This window comes from Mytilus galloprovincialis, chromosome 14 (assembly GCF_965363235.1).
Source record: "Mytilus galloprovincialis chromosome 14, xbMytGall1.hap1.1, whole genome shotgun sequence".
In the NCBI taxonomy this organism is placed as follows: domain Eukaryota; kingdom Metazoa; phylum Mollusca; class Bivalvia; order Mytilida; family Mytilidae; genus Mytilus; species Mytilus galloprovincialis.
In genome coordinates this window covers 49,802,846-49,828,616 of record NC_134851.1, presented here as the reverse complement: position 1 = coordinate 49,828,616, position 25,771 = coordinate 49,802,846, and the positions used below count along the sequence as shown (strand labels likewise).

At 31.6% G+C, this 25,771-nt stretch overlaps 1 protein-coding gene across 1 annotated transcript in view; it reads left to right on the top strand.

Annotated features, from left to right (window-relative positions):
- Positions 1-23,254, top strand: part of LOC143059616 (uncharacterized) — a 32,568-nt gene extending 9,314 nt beyond the window's left edge. The window contains exons 7-24 of the mRNA XM_076233133.1: positions 1,128-1,172; positions 2,801-2,851; positions 3,763-3,852; positions 4,504-4,575; positions 5,559-5,609; positions 6,532-6,576; positions 7,707-7,754; positions 8,063-8,128; positions 11,884-11,943; positions 12,832-12,882; positions 14,975-15,028; positions 16,351-16,440; positions 18,652-18,717; positions 19,390-19,413; positions 20,918-20,944; positions 21,515-21,675; positions 22,685-22,813; positions 23,112-23,254. Of these exons, the coding sequence (XP_076089248.1) occupies positions 1,128-1,172; positions 2,801-2,851; positions 3,763-3,852; positions 4,504-4,575; positions 5,559-5,609; positions 6,532-6,576; positions 7,707-7,754; positions 8,063-8,128; positions 11,884-11,943; positions 12,832-12,882; positions 14,975-15,028; positions 16,351-16,440; positions 18,652-18,717; positions 19,390-19,413; positions 20,918-20,944; positions 21,515-21,675; positions 22,685-22,813; positions 23,112-23,207 (1,226 nt within the window). The 3' untranslated portion in view covers positions 23,208-23,254. The remainder of the gene's footprint in view (positions 1-1,127; positions 1,173-2,800; positions 2,852-3,762; positions 3,853-4,503; positions 4,576-5,558; positions 5,610-6,531; positions 6,577-7,706; positions 7,755-8,062; positions 8,129-11,883; positions 11,944-12,831; positions 12,883-14,974; positions 15,029-16,350; positions 16,441-18,651; positions 18,718-19,389; positions 19,414-20,917; positions 20,945-21,514; positions 21,676-22,684; positions 22,814-23,111) is intronic.
- The last annotated feature ends 2,517 nt before the right edge of the window (positions 23,255-25,771 follow it).

Genomic DNA, 25,771 nt, shown 5'->3' with positions numbered 1-25,771 from the left:
TCAGTCATTAGATGTCTTTAATTAAAAAGAAACCCAGCTTGATGCTTTTTTCGATTTTGATTTAAAGTATAATGGCATACAATTCTGTTTTGAGGATACATATTTTAATCCTTTGCATAACATACAAGGCACAAAATGGCAACATTACACGTAACGTCGTGACTGTAATGAGCACCGAAAACAGTATAAGAATAAGGAGATGTGGTATGACTTCCAAACAGACAACTAGTTCATTTTATGTGGAAGTCAGCATTTGTAGATAATAGCATATAAACGGCAACAAAAACATAGATGTGATGTAATTCAAACAAGAACTACAAAGATCTATTTTATATAGATTCAATTGAGGAACAACAAATATGACAGACACGAACCAACGGCTACTACTGAATGGTTGACTCCCGACTTGAGACAGGCACATACAGAAAGTAGTAGGATCGCATATTTTTGAATGGTGTGAATATAACATATACAATTGAATAATTAACCCGGAAAAAAAGTATCAGTGACCCTTACATCAATGAAATAAAAATGCATATAATTTTTAAAGGAGACTCGAAGAAAGAGGTTTTGAAAACTCAGAGTTTTAAGTGTTGCATGTTTACTTCCAGATTTACATTTACTCTATTATTTTATTATTATCGAATTATAGTTATCAAATTTTCTTTATTCTATCATAATCATAAAGTTTTAAAATTATAAATTAATTTTAAACTTTATAGATTTGATTCGTCCAAAACAGTGTGTTTGATATACCATCAAACCCAATAATTTGAAAACCAAGGAAGGATTAATTGTAGAATACACAAGGATCTACATGTCCAACAGGCTTGATAATGAATCGTTAAAAAATAGAAAAATCATATAAGGGTTATTTTCACGAGAGAGTAGGCACCTCAATTTTTATAATTATCTATTTATAAATTTATCAACGATGAGGATGATTTCAAGTTATAAGAATTAGAGTTCACAAATGGCTGGTGTATTCGAAGCACTGCTCTGAATTTACTTTCATAAAGAGTGCCCTATAGAAGTTGGTTACATAATTTCATTCGATATGTAAATGCATATCCATATGTTTTAGGTAATTATTTATATACATGTATATATTTAACTTTTTTTTGTAGAATTCTCATACTCATTAACTGATCATTGTGAAAGTCATTTTAAACGTGAGTATTTTAAAATAAAATTAATGAAAGAGCAACCAATTTATATTTTTGAATGCACAAATAAGAAATAAGATAAAATAGTACCAGGAATATAATTAAATACGCCAGACGCGAGTTTCGTCTACATACGACTCATCAGTGACGCTCAGATCAAAATAGTTATAAAGCTAAACAAGTACAAAGTTGAAGAGCATTGAAGATAAATCAATTCCCAAAAAAGTTGTGCAAAATACGGCTAAGGTAAAAGAGGGACGAAAGTTACCAGAGGGAAGTCAAACTCATAAATCGAAAATAAACTGACAACGCCTGGTTAAAAATGAAAAAGACAAATAGACAAACAAAAGAACACATGACACAACATAGAAAACTAAAGAATAAACAACACGAACCCCACCAAAAACTAGGTGTGATCTCAGGTGCTCCGGAAGAGTAGGCAGATCCTGCTCCACATGTGGCACCCGTCGTGTTGCTTATGTTTTAACAAATTAGGTAAATAGTCTAATTCAGTAGGTCACATTCATGAAAGGGAAGGGGATTGTAGTTACGACATAAGGGACATATCCGATATCATTTGTGAAACGTTTATTCCATAACAGTCAACCAACTTATAATCTATTCCTGGGATAAAAAAAAATCCTTAGCTTAGATAAAAGCTTGATAGACGTTATTGAGAGACAATATAGAGTATGGTTGTTTCCTATCTCTCTTTCTACTTGAATTTGTGATGCGTTTCCCCAGTTTTAGTTTGTTACCCCGATTTTGTTTTTTGTCCATGGATTTATGAGTTTGAACATCGTTATACTACTGTTGCCTTTATTCCTCACTCAGATTAAGGACTTTTTTAAAATTATTATTAAGGAACAGTTAAATTAAACATGCTTTGGATAAACACTTCAAGTCCAGAAAATTCTTTGTTGTCCACGGTGTATTCTGTTATTTTTGTTAATTTGATGAATTTATTCACTAAAATAAGTGGGATACCAATTTTTGAGCAATCATCGATTTTTAAGCGTTTGAGCAAAACCACAAACTTAAAATATCCATGAATATACTTATTGTTCCTCGAAAATTAGTACACGAAAGATAACAAAAAAAAGAGGAATATTTTTTCTACCTTCCGTCTTCTCTATTTTTTTTCTGTTGTGATTTCCGGGACTTAGCATAAATGGAAATATTTTGGACCTTATCTTTACTAATTCTCAATAGAGCAGTTATGAACTCTTTCATGATAAAATTTGCATAATGGGATAGGAATTTTAGTTGGATATCAAATTCATGATTTTGTGAGCTGGAAGTTTCAAGACAGATTATTTTATTTAAATCATGCTTAAATTGCATGACACGATATCTATTGGGTCGGTTGAATTATCAAAGATTAGCACAAATAAAAAAACCTCGGCATATTCCGATGTAAAATTTGACGAGGTGACCCGAAAGAGTTCTATACTTCGTAAATGGCTTCATAATTAATTTGTTAATTGAAAAAAAATGACATTGTTGTATTGCTATATTTATTTCAATGGTTTATACATTTAGAGGAAGTTAGCATGAATAAAAAATTCTTATTTGTAATAAAATTAATTTTTATTGAAATATTTACTAATTCGTATTTTGTATATCTTTCACAGGACTGCTTCACCATTATGGAAATACACATAATTGTAACTCTCATCTTTTCTGTGAGTACTGGTTACGTACATGCCAATAACACAAAACGCACGAATTTACCTGCCCTTTTGCATTGCTGTAAAACAAGTGTAAATATGCAGAATACACTGCGATCTCACAACTTATTCATATACCAAAATATAGTTCTTATTCAAATAATATAAAGGCATAGATATACTATATCTATATACAAACTGACGAAATAAAACGTTTTCAATCACGCCACGAGTGAACAATAACTTTTATATGCCCAAAGTTTAACAATGTGCATTAAACCTGGTTTCATCATTTTTCTATTTTATGTTTTTAAAAACATGTTTCATGTTAATTATACAATTTTCTATACGGCTCTCCTATGCGACTAACGATTTTCTTATCTGGAGGTTTAAGGGGTGGGGTGAGTTTTTAAGTCTTTCATCAACTTGAAAAAAGAAAGTATTATCAAGTTAAAAGTTGAGACATTTTGTTCACTCTATGACATGTTTAGAAAAACTTGTGATTTGAAATTAAAATAACATCCAGGATTTCTCAAAAATACCGAACACCGAGAAAAATTCAAATCGGAAAGTCCTTAATCAAAAACTCAAACACATCAAACACATCAAACGAATGGATGATAAATCTCATATTCCTGAATTGGTACAGGTATTTTACATATAAACTAGTACTGTTTGGTGCTTTATTCAGTTTTACCCCTGTATGTCAGAACCCTTGTACTATATTTGTTGAGATTTAAGACTCCACATGGCATGTTTATTTGCAAAAAAAGAAAATGAAATAGCAACCTCACAACAACGTTCATATAATGACATGAATTAAAGCATAGCACACCAGTTTCCTTATTTCAAAAACTTTGAGTAAATGCAACCTTTGCAATGGATTTTGATGATTTGATGCCTAAATTACATTGATTTCTTCAAAGTATGGAATGATCTGCAGCAGATACCGACGGATAGACATGGTCAATACGATCGCACTTGTATATCTGATTTGACAAAAATATTAGATACTAGTAAGTAACTTTGCTACAAGTCTTAGTTGACAATCATTATTTTTTATGTTTTTTGAACTACACGAACTTATTCTGAGAGCATTTTTTTTCAAAATTCATTGTTTCTCATTGGAAATCTTAAAACAAACCTCTTGATTTTTGTATTATAAAATTGTAAATAATCTAAATATTATTTTGCTATGCATGTGATATTCAAACTGATATTTAAACGTCACAGTAACGGCTCAGGTGATTTTTCTTTACTTATGTAAATGAAATATACACTTGATAAATTTACTGCGTCATAATCGCTTTTGGTGAATTCCGTTCACCAGAAACGCTCAAACCTATACATGTGTTAGCAATGAGTGTGTTAATACACCTATATGACCAAAATTAATCTAAACATAATAATTAAATTCATCATAACACCAGGTTTACAATGCCTGAGCTAATCAAGTTACAAGTTGATATTGTTTTCCTGATTAATTATCAATGAAATTAACATAATTTTGAAAGGACTTAAACATTTTACCTTTTCTAACTTTTAATTGCCAAATATTCACTGCTCCGTTTTTGTAGTTTTCTCGTCTATTCAAATGAATTCATCAACAGTTTGTTTTTGTTTCACTTCATTTTTTATTGTACTTATCTTTATTTTTTTTCAACCAGCTATGCGTTCATCACCTAACAATTGTCATTGCGTGGAGACTGGACATAATGGACAATCCGGACAACAAACAAGTAAGACATATTCACACAAAAAACAGATTGCAGTAAAAAAAGATCAAAAGAAAATCTAAAGTTCAAAACCTGTTTTTATATTTGATTTTGTCTGAAACTTATTTTTTTCTATATACAGATTAGGGACAACATTAAAAGTTCAATGAAGGATAAAAAACTTAATTCACATAGTTTTTTCACTGACCCCTACCCCCTCTTAACTAAATTTGGGAAAAATTGATTGACCAATAGGGATATATGTAAAATCGATTTTAGATTAACAAAACTTGCAGCAATGTAGACCCCTACCCCCAAACTATTTGATTTAAGTTTTTTTTAATCCTACATCGATCTTTTGATGTTGTCCCTTAGAGCATTGGTGAATAAAAGTTGATACACATGTTCCACTATACAGTTGATGTCCTCTCACGAAATGCTAGTTATTCAAAGTTTGGTTATTATTTTGAACGTATCTATCCATTATATTTTAAAAGGGATACAAACCATTCAGTTTAGTCTGTCTCAAATCTTGACTTGCATCTAGAAGAGACAATGATAATCGATTAGAATTAAACATTACAACACATGAGCTGATTTCCATTTGTATGTAGCAACATGCATCCATTAGTGTCTGTATCTGGAGTATAAATCTCGAGGTTGATACGATTTCCTAGAATGAGAAATATCGTATTGCACTCATAACCGGTTTTGTGATGACATGAGCACAACGACGAGTTCCACAAGTGGTGAAAGATGTGCTTATTCTTCTTAGGCATCGGGTTTTTGTGGTGTTCGTGCTGTTTCTCAGTCTTTAGTTTTTTATGTTGCATTTTCTTTACTTTTAAAGAAAAACAAAATGAAATAAAAATTTTCGTTTTTCAAATAATGCTGTTTTAAAACCCAACAATTCATGCATCTTTATAGGATAAGTCAAACCTAAAGTAGTGAACATGTTCTTGCGGTTTGATGTCAGTACATTATATGTTTTAATTTTGAAATTTCAGATCCACCAACTACAGGCGCTCCTGTGTCGACCATGTTTATTACAAAATCAGGTAACATTGACAAATGATTGAAGATCGGATATCATTCCTTGGGGTTGCCTGACAATAATTTAATTTTGGATGTAACACATCTTCTGATTAGCTGACGTTGTTTTGTTTATCAGCACATAGACATAACTTTGTCATGTGACCGTGACGTCATCAACATTTTTTCATAATTTACTCCGGTTTAAAATGGAATTTAGAATTAAATAATAAGAAATGACTGTAATATTTGTTTAACGTCTATTCGAAATACGCTACGCGAGTTATTCAATGTTCACCCCATTTTTTTATGTTAAGAAAAAATATAACGGTCATTCCTTAAATGTTAAAAAATTAAAAAAAGATCATTGTAACGTTTCAACTACAATAGGATAAAAGTATGGCATACAAGATAAAGTGGATCTTTATTACATTGCATAAACATCATTCTATGAACATTATATGCAGGACATGATTGAAATTTTTGCATATATAACTCATCAAGTTCTTGACAGAAATTACGCCGTATTACTATCAATATTTGTAACTAGTTTGGATATTAACAGTCTTTCTGAACAGTACTTTGAATTGCAAATGACTTATTCGAACACAGATGTCTGAAGAACTTTCACCAAAGGTGCAGGAAAACAGTTGTGTGATATGACAAGATTGTTCAAATACAAAATATCTATCAATTAGGTCGGAACGATTTTATTGTTATTATTTTGGTCCAAAGTGGCAGATTATTAAAAAAGAAACAGACATTTAATTAATAGCTGCAAATAAATAAAGGACAAATCAAAACACAAGGAAACATCTGTTTTTACAATGTACACTAATGAATTGCGCATGTTTTTGTTGTTCTTTTTTTTGCAGTGAATGAACTGATTTTGTGCCATGGAGGGATACCCAATATCCTTTGTTTTTTTTAATCTTTATTTTTTTTCAGTATATGCTGGTTGCAACGATCACACTGCCAACGGAAAAATAACAGGTAAAATAGATTTTCCCCTAAAGTCAAGCTACAGCTAATTTCATATTACCAAGTAGTTTTTTTAAAAAGAGGGACAAAAGATACCAAAGGGACAATCAAACTCATAAATCGAAAATAGACTGACAACGCCATGGCTAAAAATGAAAATGACAAACAGATAAACAATAGTACACATGACACAACATTTATAATTTTTCGAAACCTTTGTTAACTAATTAGGAGGAGAAATACTAGTACATCCTAATAAGAACTTTTCATTATGGTGACTCTTAAATCACTCTTATGCTCTAAAAGCTTTCCAATAGCTGCTACAACGAGTTTAAATATGTTAGTAATTTAGAAAATGCTGAGTTTGCCCCAAACCCAAATCAAGTATAAGTTTTTTAGTTATTTTGTATTAAGAATTTATGTGATATAGTATAATCTTTTTGACTAGAGTAATTTTGAGTGATTTATTGTGTATGTTGATATTTTGATATTATGTGTTTTATTTATAGAAATAATTAACTACTTTAGTTTTGTCTAATTATTACATTATATATATACTTAGAGAATCAGAATAGTAAGTCGACATCACTTTTCTTATTACTATACTAGATCCGTCGTCAAACTATCCATAAATGTAAATGTAGAAATTGGTATATGAGAAGCTGCACTCCCTTGCAAATATGGGGTATACGTCAATGCATACGATGATACTAAGCAGAGTCTTTATAGTACTCAGTAACCTGTTATGCCTTACAGTAGATTATATGGCATAATTTTTGAGCTGTGCACGCACTTGGTTCATCTTTATAGAGTTCTGTCTTAGGTTGTTTCTTGCTTCTAGGCATATGTATATGCACATGGTTTATTGTCAAACTCTACAGAGCTCACAATGAGACGTTACTTGTAGTACACTATGAACACTAAAACATCAGGAACATCTACAACTATACATGTATGCTGATTGATCTCAGAATTATGATACAACACTATTACTATATGTGTGTTACCATTCAAGGTGGGATAAGAATACAGTTGAAGGATCAAACTTGGTTTTCTATTTTAATAGTATTTACAAAATAAATCATAATCTTTCACATCGAAGTATTTTAGGCGTTTGTTGATCTTATATGCTCTCTTTATAGAATTGTTAAATGGCCTGAACAGAAGTCCATGTATGGCAGATACCCAAGGTATATTAAATATTATAGACGGTATCTTACAAAAGGTAACTCAACATACTTGTCAAACATAGCTTCTTTATATTCTCATTATTATATCCTTGAATAATTATCAAATCTGTTATATTGTTTGATCGATTGATTGAGTGATTTTGGACAGGCACATACATACAGAACGTGATGGGTTTAAATATGTAAGTGGGCGCCAAACTATATGCATGATATTTAGGACTAGATAATGTTATGAACAAAACATCATGGTTTCCTCATAAAAAATGATAGATCTATCTAATACTAGTAAATGATAACTATTGTTTCAGTCTGGGACTTGATTTATAACATTCGAAAGCCAGAATGCAGGCATGCGGCAGCCGAAATAGTTCATGGTATGTTTTATTAGTAGTTACATCTAAATGTATTTAGATTTACTACCACTTTACAGTATGAGAGCAAATTTATTATGCAAATGAATATCGTAAATTGAATATACTACCATTTTGAACATGGTTGCTTATAACCATAACAAATTAACAAGTTATTAAAGATATCTACTGTTCGTTTACGTTTGACTCATAATGGATACACGATAAAATAACAGTTTTTAAGGATTTGTAAAGAAAATACCTTTGAATTTAACACTTTTTATTTGTCGTTCCTGATACAATCGTTAGATTAAGCTATTTTATCACATGTTGCATATTGCCTTAAGTATGTTTGTACTGTGTTGATAAATAAACTCATCATAGATACCAGGACTACATTTTATATATACGACAGACGCGCGTTTCGTCTACAAAATTCTTAAAAGTTTTGCCAAATACAGCTAAGGTAATCTATGACTGAGGTAAAAAAAGCCTAAGTATTTAAAAAATTCTAAATTTAGTAAACAGTTAAATTATAAATATAACAATATCAATGATAATTCATGTCAGCACAACAAGTGCTGACTACTGGGCTTTTGATACCCTCGGGGAAATAAATCTCCACCAGCAGTGGCATCGACCCAGTGGTAGTAAATAAAATCACACTTTACAATATTATTGGGATTAACAAACGTAAACTACTTGTTACAATGTTATGCTTTCTGAAAAGTTATTTGACTTCAACATTCATATTAAGGAAGTTTTCAAATATTGCGCACTTACTAGAGTTCTCTTGAATTAATTTAGTTCAAAATATGCATTGTTGCTTTGATTTGTAAAAGTGAGTTTATTTTTATTTTGAAGACCATCAAATTTGTCATTCTAGGGTACTCCTCCAATTACCAATGAAATGGAATTACTCATTTGTCGTGTTTTATCCTAGTATAATAAGCTTATTCTAATTGCGGTGACTTGAGTTATCATTGATATGTTCCTAATTATAAATTAACTGTTAACAAAACTTTGAATGTTTGAAAAACTAATCATTTTCTACCTCAGGAATAGATTACCTTAGCTGTATTTGGCAAAACTTTTAGGAATTGTTGGTCCTCAATTCTCTTCAACTTCGTACTTTATTTGGCCTTTAAAACATTATTAAAAAGAACAAATTCTATTATAATGGAAAATTACTAGAGCTAACCGATGAATACAAGTATCTAGGTATAATTTTTAAACCATCTGGATCTTTTACCACAGCAATTGATCAGTTATGTAAAAAGGCTAGCAAAGCTATATTTTGTATTAGAAAACTATTATTTTCTGAAAAGATGAATTTATTACCACATTTAAAGCTTTTTTACTCATGCGTTAAACCTTTTCTGTTATATAGCAGTGAAGTTTGGGCTACTATTAGTTTAGTGAAACAAAATACTACCATCGAGTCAAACTACGCAAATTTCAGTCCAAATAAAATTCAAATCAAATTTGCTAAATCTTTATTAGGTGTAAATAAAGGTGCTGTTAATAATGCTGTACTTTCTGAATTAGGTTTATTCCCGCTTTCATTGTCAGCCCTTAAAAATACAATTAACTTCTGGCTTCATATCATTAATATGGACAGTGAGAGTATGGTAAAGAAAGCATACAATGAAAACTTAAACTTTCCTCATGGTTTTTGTAGTAAATTAAAAGTGTTATTAAGTAAACTTGGTTTTCAACATGTCTGGGAAAATCAAAATACTATGTCAAAGAAAAAATTACTTTTTTCATTTCAAAAGAAATTAGAAGAGGAATTCATAAAATACTGGAAACAAGCTCTTTTTTGTGACTCAAATAATGATAATAGTCATGGTAATAAACTAAGAACATATCGCAAAGTTAAAACTAATTTTGAATTAGAAAAATATCTTCTACTGGACCTTAACAAAAGTGTTATTTCTAAAATGGTAAAAATCAGAATTAGTAATAGTAAATTACTAATAGAAGTTGGTAGATATACTAGAACACCTTTGGAACAGAGAATTTGTCCAATTTGTAAGGATGGAATTGAAGATGAGTTCCATTTCCTCATTCAATGTAAAGCGCTAGAAATTAATAGAAATGTACTCTTTTGTAATTTAAGTGAAATAGTTCCATCTTTTGCTAATATGTGTGAACAAGATAAGTTAAGTTTCATTTTGAAAAGTAACGATACAGACATTAGTACTGTATGTGTAGCTGGAATAAGCGATATGTATGATTTGAACAGTCATTTAAAGCAAACATAATGTTGTTAAGAACTTTTATAGTATTAAAGCTAATTGTTAATGGGTTGAATTAATAATTTTGTATGAATAACACCTCCACGCAATGTAAATATAAAATATGTATCTCTTATCATTGAGAAAATATGTTTGGTTTGTTTTTTTGTTTTTTTTTTGTCTGTTTGTTTATTTTTGTATTTGTATTTGTATTTTGTAAATGTCGGCTGGTATCATTTCTGTATAGGAATTTACACCAATAAAATTATTTGATTTGATTTGATTTGTTTTAATTCGAGCGTCACTGATGAGTCTTTTGTAGACGAAACGCACGTCTGGCGTAAATATGAAATTTTAATTCTAATAGATATGTTGAGTTTATTTACCTGAAAAATATTTCCCATACTTTGTGTTGTAAATTAGCGAAAGTTGTCTCCATTTTGATTTTGAATAATTCGATTTTTTACATAAACCTTATTTCACTTCTGTTGAAATTGGATTAAAATATCTTTTTGTAACTACAAGCATGCTTAAATTGTACTTTTATGTGATTATGATTCGGTTGATCTTGTGGTACAATGTTGCTTCTCTAAATTATGTTTTTTATCTTAAGGATCTTATCATCAGCTTTATCTTAATATAAAATAACTGAACATTTCCAACCATTGTATAATGGACGTATTATCCGTCCGGAAGATGCAAGTTCCTTCTCTATGTCGCTTGAGTTCCCGTTGCTCTAATTTAGTGTTTAAGTGGTGTTTGATGTTTCTTTATTTTTTGTATGGTTGTGGTGCTGTCAATCCTTGTCTGAAATATGTTCTCAAATGTCATAACAGCTTCCTACTTCATAAAATCAAAATATGTACGTGCTATATCATCGTTGTTTAAATAAAGGCAACAGTAGTATACCTTTAATCCCGCTGCAAATGTTTGCACCTGTCCTAAGTCAGGAATCTGATGTACAGTAGTTGTCGTTTGTTTATGTAATATATACGTGTTTCTCGTTTCTCGTTTTGTTTATATAGATTAGACCGTTGGTTTTCCCGTTTGAATGGTTTTACACTAGTAATTTTTGGGTCCTTTATAGCTTGTTGTTCGGTGTGAGCCAAGGCTCCGTGTTGAAGGCCTTACTTTAACCTATAATGGTTTACTTTTTAAATTGTTACTTGGATGGAGAGTTGTCTCATTGGCACTCACACCACATCTTCCTATATCTCTTTATTCGAAATTCATAAATCGATTGAGAAAAACAAAACAAATCCGTGTTACAAACTTAAACTGAGAGAAACACATCAAGTATAAGAGGAGAACAACAACACAACAGGAACACAACACTAACATGCAACACACACACACACACGAACTATGATATAACATTGGCCAAGTTCCTGATTTGTCACAGGACATTTAAGGAAATAATGGTTGGTTGATTGCTTTGTGGCTAGCCAAACCTCCCGCTTTTATGGCAATAAAATATAGACTATTGAAGATTGACACTTTTTAAGGAATTCCTAAATTGTTTCTATTTTGTCGTTCTAGACAAACTTCGCAACTTTAACAGAGACCAATGCGAATGCAGTGGTTCATACACCCAATGGCGTGAGTATAACTTTTGTGACTTAAACAATGTTATATGATAGCTATTGTAAATTAAAAGCAATAACGGTCAAATAACCAATAATATATAAATTTTGTAAATTATGATACCTTAATCAAATAAAAAACTTAAAATGTGTATTTGATTCAAAGGAACGTTCCTGTTGATTCAATGAGAAATTGGTTTACGAAACATATAAAGTTATTTTGGTATTTTGAACTCGTAAAAAAAATGGATTGTACAATTACGTGGTATATATCAAATACAGAAACGGAGTTAAAGGAACTTATATATGAGTATCGAACATTTGAATAAGATTTAGAAAAAGATAGAATGAAATTCAAAACAGTGTAGCTGTCGCCATTGATTGACACATTCAATTCATCCATTGACTGGGACAATTTTCGTGAACGTTTGTCTGTAACGACCACTGTTCACGACGTACCTATGATAGACATTTACACTGTGGGGTCACCAAAGGTTTCTAAACGCCTTTAATTATAAAATAATTCGAAAAATTAATCAGGAATAACCTTTATGTTTTGATTTATACAATTGATATAAATCAAAACATCGTGTTATTTCTGATTGATTTTTCTAATTACTTTATTAAGGTGTTGAGAACCTTTGGTTACCCCATAGTTTAAGTGTCTCTAAAAAGTACATAGTGAGCAGTGGTCGTTACATACAAACGTTCACCTAAATTGTCCCAGTCAATGGATGAATTTAATGTGTCAATCAATGGCCACAGCCACACTGTTTTGAATTTCATTCTATCTCATTCTTTTCCACTCCATACCGATGCTAAGGGCCGTCTACGAAACATGTACTGACCGAAAAGATTTTGCATTGAATATGTGTTACTTTTATTGTTGTTTTGTTTACTTTAGCCTTAAGATCTTACAATTATGAGTCAGATCACTGTGACAGACACTTTGCTAGTAAGTATCAGCATATTTAGTATACATTACGATCGTACAAGTATGAGTTAGATCACTGTGACAAACACTTTGGTAGTAAGTATCAGCATATTTAGTATACATTACGATCGTACAAGTATGAGTTAGATCACTGTGACAAACACTTTGGTAGTAAGTATCAGCATATTTAGTATACATTACGATCGTACAAGTATGAGTTAGATCACTGTGACAAACACTTTGGTAGTAAGTATCAGCATATTTAGTATACATTACGATCGTACAAGTATGAGTTAGATCACTGTGACAAACACTTTGGTAGTAAGTATCAGCATATTTAGTATACATTACGATCGTACAAGTATGAGTTAGATCACTGTGACAAACACTTTGCTAGTAAGTATCAGCATATTTAGTATACATTACGATCGTACAAGTATGAGTCAGATCACTGTGACAAACACTTTGGTAGTAAGTATCAGCATATTAAGTATACCTTACGATCGTACAAGTATGAGTCAGATCACTGTGACAAACACTTTGGTAGTAAGTATCAGAATATTAAGTATACCTTACGATCGTACAAGTATGAGTTAGATCACTGTGACAAACACTTTGGTAGTAAGTATCAGCATATTTAGTATACCTTACGATCGTACAAGTATGAGTCAGATCACTGTGGCAGACACTTTGGTAGTAAGAATCAGCATATTAAGTATACCTTACGATCTTACAAGTACAAAGTACAAGCAACTTATCATACCATTAATTGTTTCTAATTGTCTATTCTGGGATAAGAAAATCTTTAGTTTTTAAAAAAAAAATCAAGCCCAGTCACACTGTCACGTTTGCAGTGATACGTTTTACTCCGTTTAGAAAGTAAAGCGAAACGGGAATATACGTAACGAGGCGTATCAAAACGTAGTGATCCTTTGTTCGAAACTGGACCTGCCCCGTATGTTTTTAAAATTCAACATTAAACATTGCGAAAATTAAAACGAAATTGAAACCTAGGAATTGCGTATCAAAGCTTACCGGAACGTTACAAAACGTGCTTAATACGTGTCTACACGTACTAATACGTAGCAAAACGTGATAAGAACGTAGCACAAACACAGTACAACCTAGCTTTCAAAATAACGAGACATTCTAATTATTATAGTACGTAGCATTTTAAAACGTATGAAAACGTGACAGTGTGACTGCGGCATCATCAGTAACAGGAAATTTATATAAATGACTATATAATTGATATTCATGTCAACACCGACTACTGAGCTAGTGATACCCTCGGGGACGGAATGTCAGTGGCATCGACTCAGTGGTGGAAATTTTTATCAAAGGTACAAGGATTCAAATTTGATACGCCAGTCGCTCGTTTTGTCTACATAAAACTCACCAGTGACGCTCAGATCAAATTAATATAAAGCGAATAATGTGAGTCCGAAGTTTTTTTGTTTAAATAGCTGCAGCAGGAGCTCTTAAAAAATTGAAACATTTACTTATTGTCTTCTCGAATATAATATACATCTGATTATAACATATTGATCGCAAATTCGTTTGCGACTATCTATCTATAAGTTTGAAGAAGAATATCAACGTTATACAAGCAAAAACGAATTCTGTCAAAAAAGTCAAGATATCACTCAATAAAAACTTCACCGAAAACTATGACAAATACAAGCTCTTCGATAATAAGTTAATCATGCTCGAATAATTACATTACAAGTCTGTTTCATTGTGATACGTTAATTTGATTGGTTTACAGCAATCTCGCGTCATTATGAAATGAATCTTCATTTCGTAATGAATTGAAACATTCATGATGACACGCTCTTCCACAATACAGTGCACATGTGATGTTTTCATCATCTTAGCCTAAAAATGTAATTATAAGTATTGGATGCTTATTTTAGTAATTTCAAAGGGTTGTAAACGATGATCGTGCGCACATTTCTGCTTCTGCGCTTCATACAAAATGTACTTCAGTAAACGCTTTAACAACTCAATAAATTTATAAAAATCAGCATTCAATCTTAAAAACTGTCATTCGTTGCTAGAGTTTAATATGATAATGTAAAACAACCTATATTTATTCTAAACACTTTTGCAGGTCTTCTAGCGCATTATAAAAACTTCCACCTACATTGTCACACTCATCTGTTTAGTAAGTATCATATGTGAATCCTCTACTTCCAAAATCTGCTCCTCTTATTGTCTGTCAGCATCCTTACATATGGAAACACAGTTTGTAAATCTTTAAGGAACGTTAAAGGCTGAATTTATCCGTGCAAATTCACTTTGAAATCTAAGCGGAATCAAAGGTTTATAAGTTGTTCGCAGAGATAGGGCCTCGAACATTATCGTGTTAATGTAAATTAAAACAAAGCTTTTACTTACTTTGTATCGACGATTAAGACAAATAAAGGCAACAGTAGTATACCGCTGTTCAAAAGTCATCAATTGATTGCGAAAATATTCTGGGGAATACAAATATAAGAGGAAATCAAAGGAACAACAGGAATACTGATTTGCAACATAAACAAACGCCAGCATACAGAGAAACGAATTATTTGATAACAACTGCCTATTCCTGACTTGATAAATGACATTTTTAGAAGAAAAAAATATTGGGTTAAACCATTTGCCCAAAAGACAACATTAACAACAACTCCAATAAAACCTCTGTTTAAAAACTTTTAATTTTCATTATATCGACAAACAAACCGTGCATTGAAATTTTTTGAATAAACCTACTGTAGGAAATGTGCGGATTGCCAAAAACATAAAGATCAAGAAAGTACATAATGCAATATTAACTTAAACCTATCAAAACAACCAGACTTAAAGTTATGTACACAAGAACTTGTGACTTCTCCGTTTTTCATTAAATCAACCTTATACTTATAATTATTGAGGGAGATAGAAGAAATCGAAACGTGTTATTACAATACTGAACTCCCAGGAAAATTCAATCGTAAAGTCCTTAATCAAATGGCAAAACCAAATGACACAATACATCAAACGAATGGACAACAACTGTCAAATTCCTGACTTGGTATATTCAAGAAGTATATTCAAAAATCTTGGTCTTAGATTGGTAGTGTCTATGTTGTTATGACAAGAGAAGAAATGTTTCACAATTGTTCTTAAGTTTAAAACTGATTTCACCGCTTCGTTTTTAATGATGCCATTGTGAATTGAATCTCTGTGATTAAAGTGATCACGATTTGTAAAATATATTTTTTAATTATGTGTCCATTTAAACATATCACCAAACGATTACGTATCATAAGCAGCATAGCAGATGTAACTGGACGAGCAGAAACTGTTTTTAGGTCAGCACGTTTACCCTTTATGGTTCGTCGTTCTTTTACTGTCTTTCTGATTTTTTCCTGCGTTTTTTTCATTTTCACTTTTAGACTCGCTTTTCCGTTATTTTCAATTACAATTTATCTCTCATTTGATTTTTTAAAATATTTTTTCTAGTATGGAATAATTTACGCCAGATTCCTGTTGATGGTAATGGTCAATATAACTACAAGTGTATTTATCATTTAGCCCTAGAAATCAAGAATGGTAAGTTATGCTACAGACAATGTAAAATTGTTTAAAATTATGTTGTTTAATGTATCTATAACGCTATAACATTCAAAATAAAGCAAAAGACAAAACTATAACAAGGGAAAACACGTTATGCGTTAGACAGAGAAACATACAATGTTCTACGTACTTAAAATGCTTTAAACTATCTTTTTCGTCGAGTTGCGTATATAAACTCAACTTATATTTGTGGTTAGTTAGTTCACTTAGGCACAGTCTTAAAGGGGCACTAGCTGTCAAATTCATGTTCACCGATTTTAATCAAATTCTCATATTTTATTCATAACAATGTAAAAACATTATCCGAACTATTAAAAGTCTAAAATAAATAATAAACAGGGCACGATCACTTCGTTTCGTGTGTATTTTAGTCTAGACGCCATCGAATTTATTATCGAGTTGACCTCTATAGTCATGCGATGACCATATAAGCGATGTAAACATAAATATAGATGTAAATTGATTAAGCAAACTCGTGCTGTTGGATTATATAGGTCTATTTAATTTCATATTATAAATTAAAAATACATGTTTATCATCGTTTTTACCTGTATAAGAACGATCGGATCTGTTAATCAAATGATTTATCTTTGTTTCACTTTCAATGTTGACATTTTTTTCCTTTAAATAACTTTACAATACAATTCACGTGTTATCCATCTAAAGCTAAGGGGTTAAATTGAAGTTCACATGAATACGGATTCAATGAGGTCGAATTATTCACTTGCAAGTGAATAATTCAAAATCAATCGGTTTTTTTAGCTTATTTTGACAAAATTGAACCATACTGGCTGCTAAAAGCTAATTATTATTTCACTATTTGCATTTCATTATTGATTGAGCAAAAAAAAAAGATATTTGATTTTTTATACAACTCGTAGCTAGTGCCCTTTAAAGTAATAGTTAAAGACCAGTGAAGGTGGATTCTCATTGTGGAAACACCGTCGGTTAATTACATCAATATAAGTGTTATTGATAATCAAAAATCTCAGTCAAGATTGGAGGAAAAACTATAATATTTATTAAAAATGTCGGCAAAACACCAGTCAGGGCAAATTACAAGAGCTGTATTTGTTCCATCTATTAGCTTCATATATCAAGCGGAAACTGATCTGTGATGACTATACGTGTCTTTATGTCTTTAGAATATTTACTTTTTGATATATTTAACTGTATTGGTGAGTTGTGAAATGTATGCGCTATGAAATGACTATTAAACTATACTGACAGTTTAACTCTGCTACGTCAAACCTTCCAATTCCTAAGCCCGAATAGAATACGAGTTATATCATTAGAAGCAATTTTTTTTTAAAGCGCAAATGTCTTATCAAATAAGCGCAAATGTCAATTAAAAAAAGAACAAACTTCAATAAAAAACGTGAAAATGTCCGATTTAGTTCTCCGTTCTCAAAAATAGGTTTACTGTTTTGCAAATTGTTATTAGTAGATCAATTTGTCACATGTTCATCGAAATAACAAAATCGTCATCAAATGGAAATTTTATACGATAGAAAATTTCGAGTTCGAAGCATTTCGTCAAAAACTTTGGTTTTAGTGAACATCAGTCGTGCGTTTATGGGCATCGTCACTTCCGTTTCCATGTTGAGCGAGTGGTTGGTAAACTATGATTCTATATTGCACAAATTATTAGTCATACTGAACTCTCATAATTGACAATCAGCCTTGCTATCGTTAGTGAATTGTACCCACGGAACAAACAACATGTTTTAGTTTATCATGCACACTGACGATCACTAAGACGTTTGATGAACGTATAAGTAATTTCGTAGCCATTGTTTTCAAAGTGTGAGATGCAGTTGACTCAGGATTCAAATTCGTTTCGCAAACTTATCATAACTCCATGAGCTTCTGAAATATTTTGGTTTCGAGAGTACCTATTCTTTCTAAAACAATGAAATCATATGAATGTTCCAAAAACACATTTCTGGATAAAAACAAATGGTTTCTTACGGTTTTACTATTTCCAAAGTTTGTTCGAAATTACGTGTCCTTTATTGATGCATAGGCATAGTTCTATCACTACGATCATATCGCTATTTTGTTTATTGGATTTTTAATTACAAAGTACACATGTATCATCCCAAAAGTTGCAAGTGCTTTGGTATTAAAGGATATTATTCAATTATATGCCAACATGGCCATTTATTACTGTATTTATTTTTACAGCAATGCAGTCATCAACAAATACATGCCAATGCAAGAAAAAGACTATTGTTACTACTGACGCCACAGGTACGATATAAAAATCCATCCCTTAACTTCCTCATATAATTTATAAGTTCCAGGAGTGTCCAGATTGAAACATTTTGTGAGTTAAAAAAAATAGGAGATACAAACGCTACAAACGCTGCAATAAAAGAAACTATGAATCGACAAGACAAAACAAATTATAGCACAAACTACAGTATACAAAACACTTCGGAGAACACAAGACTTGGCAACATGAACATACAAATATGGAATGAAAAATATTCGTGTTCCTCTTCACGTTACCTTGCTCTTCCTATGCATTTTAAATATTAAGCATGTGATGAGTCATATATTGTAAATGTAGAAAAGACATAGACAACCTAGTCCAAAAGACAAAATGTAGAAAATGATAATAAAAAAATGTTATATCTGAGAAGAACGTGTAATTTCGATTAACTTTTGTGGGTTTTTTGTCCAGGCGTGTTGATCTATGACAGTTATACATTACGAGTACAAATAGAGTGTATGGAAAAGAAAAATAAGAAAAAGAAATAAACCTATGGTCAATCACATAACACAAATCCAAGAAGATCAAACCAATTTATGGTTAAAAAAACAAGTTGGTGGTTTCCATGTCTTTGTAGCACCAGTACAATTATCCGTTTTTTGCTCACGTATGCATATGTAGAATGTATATTTTTCTTTATATTGTAGTTGCAACCACTCAGCCAACTCCAGGTAAATAACTTATCATTTATCATGAAAATAAAATTCAGCGTTTGACAGTGTTTGTATGGTTTAAATTAAACTTTCGCTGAATGCATTGATTAGCATAATATACTTACCTGTTCGTGAGTCCTGTCTCGATGAGTCTTTCTGCAAACTATTCCAAGCTGTTCTGAGTATAGATTAGACGCAACTGTTGTTTACCGATATAGTTTTTGAGAACTTTAACTGGTCAATGATAATGCTATGAAAAATCAAGAGAAAAATTTTGCCGCCAAATTCCAATGGCTAATATCTTGAAAACAAGCACATTGACCCCAATATCTTTTTTTGCTTTTTTTTTGGTTCTTAAATTAATCCCCAATCAATACATACTAGTGTTATGGGAAGCTATTTACTTTGAAAATGAGCAGCGAACACTCTTTTAAAGGGAGAATGCATGAATTAAAGGTGGGGTGTCTCCTAATATGATTGCATCACCCCTCAAGTATATGAAAAGTGAGTTAAATGTCGTAAAATTTAAATGTACATGTAAGGCAACTATTACTGTGTCTAAAATTCGATATCTTAGTTTTTAAATCATTATTATGTGTGATAGTACCCTTATCCTAATAACAGAACAACTTTGCTTCATCTGTTAATTAAAACTGGACGCCACGATATAGACAAGAGTGATGAAATTAGTGTTAAATATCAAGAGTCAATCAATTACTTCTATCACAAATCTAGTTTGATAACGATGAAGATGCAATACTGTTACCAGAATATTAAATATGACACTTTTTTGAAATTAATATTGATTCACTCAAAGCGTCTTTTGCTGAAATTAAACACATTTATTCTAAAACCAGTTGTTAGAATGGTACGGGTTATGTCCTCGCGTTTATGTTACAATGGTATGATTCTAAATCCCTAACGGAGGGACTGTGATTTTCAATTGATGAAGACATAACAATTCAATCAGTTTATTTAATTGAGGTATGGAGCGCGCATATCAGTAACTGCAAGCTGTTCTTCATAAATTCATGTTGATCATTGTCATTTTGCATAGTTTTTTCAGTCAACCATTCTTACATCAGACTAGGACTTCTTTTAAATTGATTCGACTGCTGAGCGTTTTGCTGTGTATTTGTTTTTTCCCACATTGGCTAAATGTTATAGGGGAGGTTGGAGATTTAGAAAAGAAAAAAACCACATTTTTGCACCTGTCCCAAGTCATTGACTTCTGGTCCATGGTAGTCCTGTATGTTTTTTTTTAAAATTTGGTTCATTTATGTGTTTTGGAGTGAAGTGTGACTTCCATTTTCGCTGAACTTGTATACATGATTGTTAGGGAGCTTGCATTGATGGCCTTGGGACGTTTCCTACTCTTTGTTTGGGTCGTTCTCCTTTTAACACATTTCTCGTTTCTATTCTTAATCATTTTTCTTAGTTAGACCAACATCTAGAATTTGACAAAGAGAATCGGTTGAGAACTGATAATTTGTGTTTATATGTTATTTTTTATCTGTTTTAGTACCAACAGTCGCTCAGACTACGGCAGGTAAATACAATACAATGTATTTCCTTTGAAAAAAATGATAATACAGTTTTGTCTTTTAATTCATTTGGATTTAAGCCACTATTGATACACTTATCGACCGTGGTATTAATACAAAATAAAAATAAAATACTAATATTTGCTTAATCGTACTGTTATATTTGAGATGAACGTGTTATTTCGAATACCTTTTGTGTGTTTTTTTTCGGGCGTGTTGCTTTATGACAGTTATACATTTAGAGTACAAATAGTGTGTATGGAAACGAAAAATAAGAGGAAGAAATAAACCTAGGGTCAATCACATATAACACAATCCAAGACGATCAGACCATACTATGGTTCAAAGAAATTTAAGAAAACATACATTTTGATGCAAAAGATATTTATTAACGAAACATGTTAACTGAAATGTCTTTAGCATAGTTTTTTTTTTATCGTAAATTAATCAATCTGTTACGTTAACTAGATGTGTCAAAGAACACATTTGCCATATAAATGCGATTGATATAAGTATATTAAATATTCTTACTGATTAAAAACTACCGTTTCCCAATTGTCTTCATATATCTGCAGCTACCTGTGATCCCGTAAAAACTTTGGCTGGTGTTGCTCACAATACGGTAGTTGGACAGACCTCGAAATGCACAGACGGCATTCATAGTCCAGCAATTTACTTTGTTCAGTCTGCTTGCAGCTTAAACTATCGGTTGTCAGATTTATCACCAGGTCAAAAGGTGAGATTTGTTATTGCACCAATTTATGAATGAAAGAATAATTGAATATAATTTCCAAATATCACAATTTCGGACATGAGCTTACATGATGAAAGATATTCTAGAGGCAGTTGTCAGTGTCTATTGTACACAAGGAAGTCAATCCTTTTTCGTTAGACAATTACCATGAATTCAAAAATTTTGTATGTAAGAAGATGATGTATGAGTCCCAATATGACAAGTATCTTAACAGGTCACAATTTGTAAAAATAAACCATTAAAGGTCAAAGTACGGTCTTCGTCTCGGAGTCTTGACTCACACCGAACAGCAAGCTATAGAGCCCAAAAATGACTAGTGTGAATCATTCAAAAGGGAAAACCAATGGTCTAATCTATATAAAAACGGGGACGAGAAACAATTATTAACAACATCTACAAACGATAACTACTGAAATCATATTCCTGACCTATGACAGGTGCAAACAATTGTAGCGGGTATACATGTTTTATAGGTAACAACCCTAACCCTTATCTGAAACAATAGTGTAACATCATAACATAGAAAGATACACTATGAAATATCAATTGAAACGGATTAACTCAATCAAAAGACTTATTAACACAAGTGAACATATTCACTGAACGAATAAATGTGATCTATGACACAATGTGAAAAAAGTATATTGCAAATGCACTGTTAGTCCGTTCGTCCGTTTGTTCATTTAACAAAAATGTTTCCCACACTTTTTTTTCAAAAATTAAAAACAGGGAGCACCATGACCAAACACCTATAGAAATATTCCTTAAAAAAACACATCTTCTTTCACAAACTGTTTTCTTAAACTAGGTTGTTAGTTTTCTCAATTGAATTGTTCCATACTTTTTGTATATGAACTTTGTTGTGGACTTTAGCGGTGTTGAGGAATTGTGGACTTTAACAGTGCCACAGCGCACCTTTAATGAGATTTTTAAAGCAAAATATGTTATCGTACTAACTTACAATAATTTATGTAACCCCTTTTCGTTTCAGATGAAAGATGTCTGTCAGACTCTTCCACACTACACTGCAGTGGCTCATTTTGTCGGCAATGTTTTGGACACTAGTGCGACAAACAGAGATGCTGGAATTTTCATTGGATGCGGAACAGACCACTTTAGAGTAAGAAATGTCAATATGCAATGCACATAGGCAGATGTGATATTATCGCCAATGAGAAAGTATCATGTAAAAAAAAGGAAAATGATTAAAAGACAACTACATAGTACGGATTTTAGTTCTGGACGTACCCCATACAATATAGTAAGCTTAATAAAGACATGGATAGCAAAATAGATGAACAGGAAAATCAATTTAAGAAAATATCATTAAAAAAATACAAGTATGACAAATGGTAATCAACGATAACTATTGGACTATACAGGTTTTATTATTCATATGTTTCTGGGTTTTTTTTCAGGTTGTTACAGAAAATTGTACTACTAAACTTCACGTAGAGCACATTCTGTTTACCGACCCGAAAGCAGATAGTTACTATGTAATTAATCATCCATAAAATATAAATATACATACAATGAAGAAATAAATGACAAAGATGGGAAATAGTTGAGTTGTTTATTTACCATACATGTTACTTTGCTCGCCCAAAGTTCAGGTTTGAGCAGAAATGTTCCATATGACTTTTACTGAATACAGGTCAAAGCAGCAAGACACTCCATATACAACATATTGTCGTCCGATGTAAGAACAATAATAATAATATATGACAAGACAAAGATTCCGAGGAATGTCCATTTCAAATTTGTAAATAAAGTGGACACCACATGAGATCGTTGCCTAATCGTTGTTTCAGTGGAGTAGATGTGTCCCTGTCTCGAGTCCACGATGGGTACTTCACTCCATGACTCCACTCCGTGTACTCAAATTCATGTACTTCAATCCATGTACTCTAATCAGCTCAAGTGATTTGATTTGTGAAACCCAAAGAAATATTAACAGATATATGAAATGACATATATTAAATCAAATTTTTATTCTATTTGTAAAACATTTGAGCTTGCTTGTTCGTAATGACAATTTGATAAAAAAAAAAATCCAGCAAGAACAAATTAAGTAAGAGATATAATTCATCAGTACTCATAAACATCAAACAGTGTTGATTTCGTGGTATGATTCTAGCCTTGAAGGTTGATTTTCGCTGTTGATTTGTCTCCCTTATACCACATACTAATCTCGACTATAGTATTACAATAGATATTTAGATTGTCGTCTTGATTCCATAGCTATGTAAAGAGTCGATATTAAATAATTGCTACACATGGACTCCTTTGGTTATACTTAAATCATTTGTTATTTACACACTTTATTTTTATATTACTGTTCTCTCTGAAAAAAGAAACAATATAGATACGATGAACGAGATATTATTAGTTACATAGTGTGTTAGTGACCTAATATGATATATACTGGGTCATTAAATTCCATATGGGGTGAGAGTGATTAAACATAAAAAGTAGAGCTCTTCAAAAGTTACCCGACACATTTCTATTCAATGTTCTCTATGTCATGATCTAATAAATTCTACTAATATTTCTGATGATATTGAGGAAAGCGTACGCTGAAAACGTTGTACTTTTTTATAGAGCAGTTAAACCAATAGTCGTGATAGTTTTTTCTTCATTTTGGGATACGACCAATAGCGTGCAAGTTTTATATTACCTATAGTCCTTTAGATTCTGAAGCAACAAATGTGTGACAAGAATTTCAATTTTGACTCAATAAAAATAAAAATATTTACACAACATGTTCTAGTGAATCCAAAGTCATTTATTTTAAAACAGTTGCGCCTTATTCAGTTGACGCCGGTTACCTTATTGTAAAGCTTACGATTGCCTACAAATTTGTATATATCTGATTATCAAAACGTATCAGGAAATGGTTTTAAAAGACTTCGTCTCCCTTATATTAGCACCTGATCAATAATTAGGCAAACGTTCACGTTTTTTGGCAGCAGTCCTTTTGCGCCAACTGCTGTTTTTCAGGAGTATTATTTGCGCCAAAACTTTGGGCTAGAACTATATGTACAGCAAGACGTACCAGTAATGAAGCAAAAACATTCCACAGGAATTTTTATGAACTGTTTTATGCATTTCATCCTTCAATGTTTGTCTTTTTGGACAATAAAGTGAAGCTTCAAGCTACTATATACATTAAATTGGGAAGTAACCATACATAAGCAGGAGAAGAAAGTATCTTTCGTGTAAACTGCCGTTTCGAAGTCCGAATAAAGAAGGAGAGAAGTTATTTTTCTTCTAATTGGCGCAATCGTATGTTTTATTTTTGGTGCAAATGATACCATGTAATTTTAAAAACAGGTGGCGCAAACGTAGCATTGGAGAAAGTTGTGGTGCAAAAAGACGCATTTTTGGCGCAAAAGGATCTCTCCCCGTTTTTTTCCGCCTAAGTTTTTCAAATTCTGGTTAAAATTTTAAAAAAAATCAAAAAAATCAAAACATCTTTTGAAAATTAAAAAAAAAACTGTTTCATAAGATAATCTCGATCATAAGTAATGTGTATGTTCTTTTAAATCATAATGTGGTTCTTATAAAAACATGATTTTTACAATTTGTTTATATACTGTACTGTTACGCCACATCCCAAGTTTAGTTTAAACATATATATTTATAGTGGATTGGGAAACAAGTTACTGTAACTTATATTAATCCTTTTCCACTTTGCGGTTGCGAGTGTTGCCGTGTAGCGGTATTAGCATACTCGTCGTTTTCAAAATCTACAAGGGTGTCTTTTACGTGCAAGAGATATGGTTCCCTCTTAACACGGGTAAGCCATTTGCCGTCCCCTTCCGACAAACTTTCATTGTTTCTCAAGACCATACTCGCAATTTTTTTCATTTGGAATTAATTGGATAGTTTTCTCTTTTTAATAGTTAAACTACTTGAATTTTAAATATGAATTGTACATCTTGGTTAATAATACTGCCATAAACAAAAGTTTGAAATTATTTACCTTTCTCCGATTGTAAACATATGCTTATCCTTTAATGTCCTATAGAAATTGTCTGTGAAACTAAAATTATTTATTCAGGTAAAGAGTTTGAAT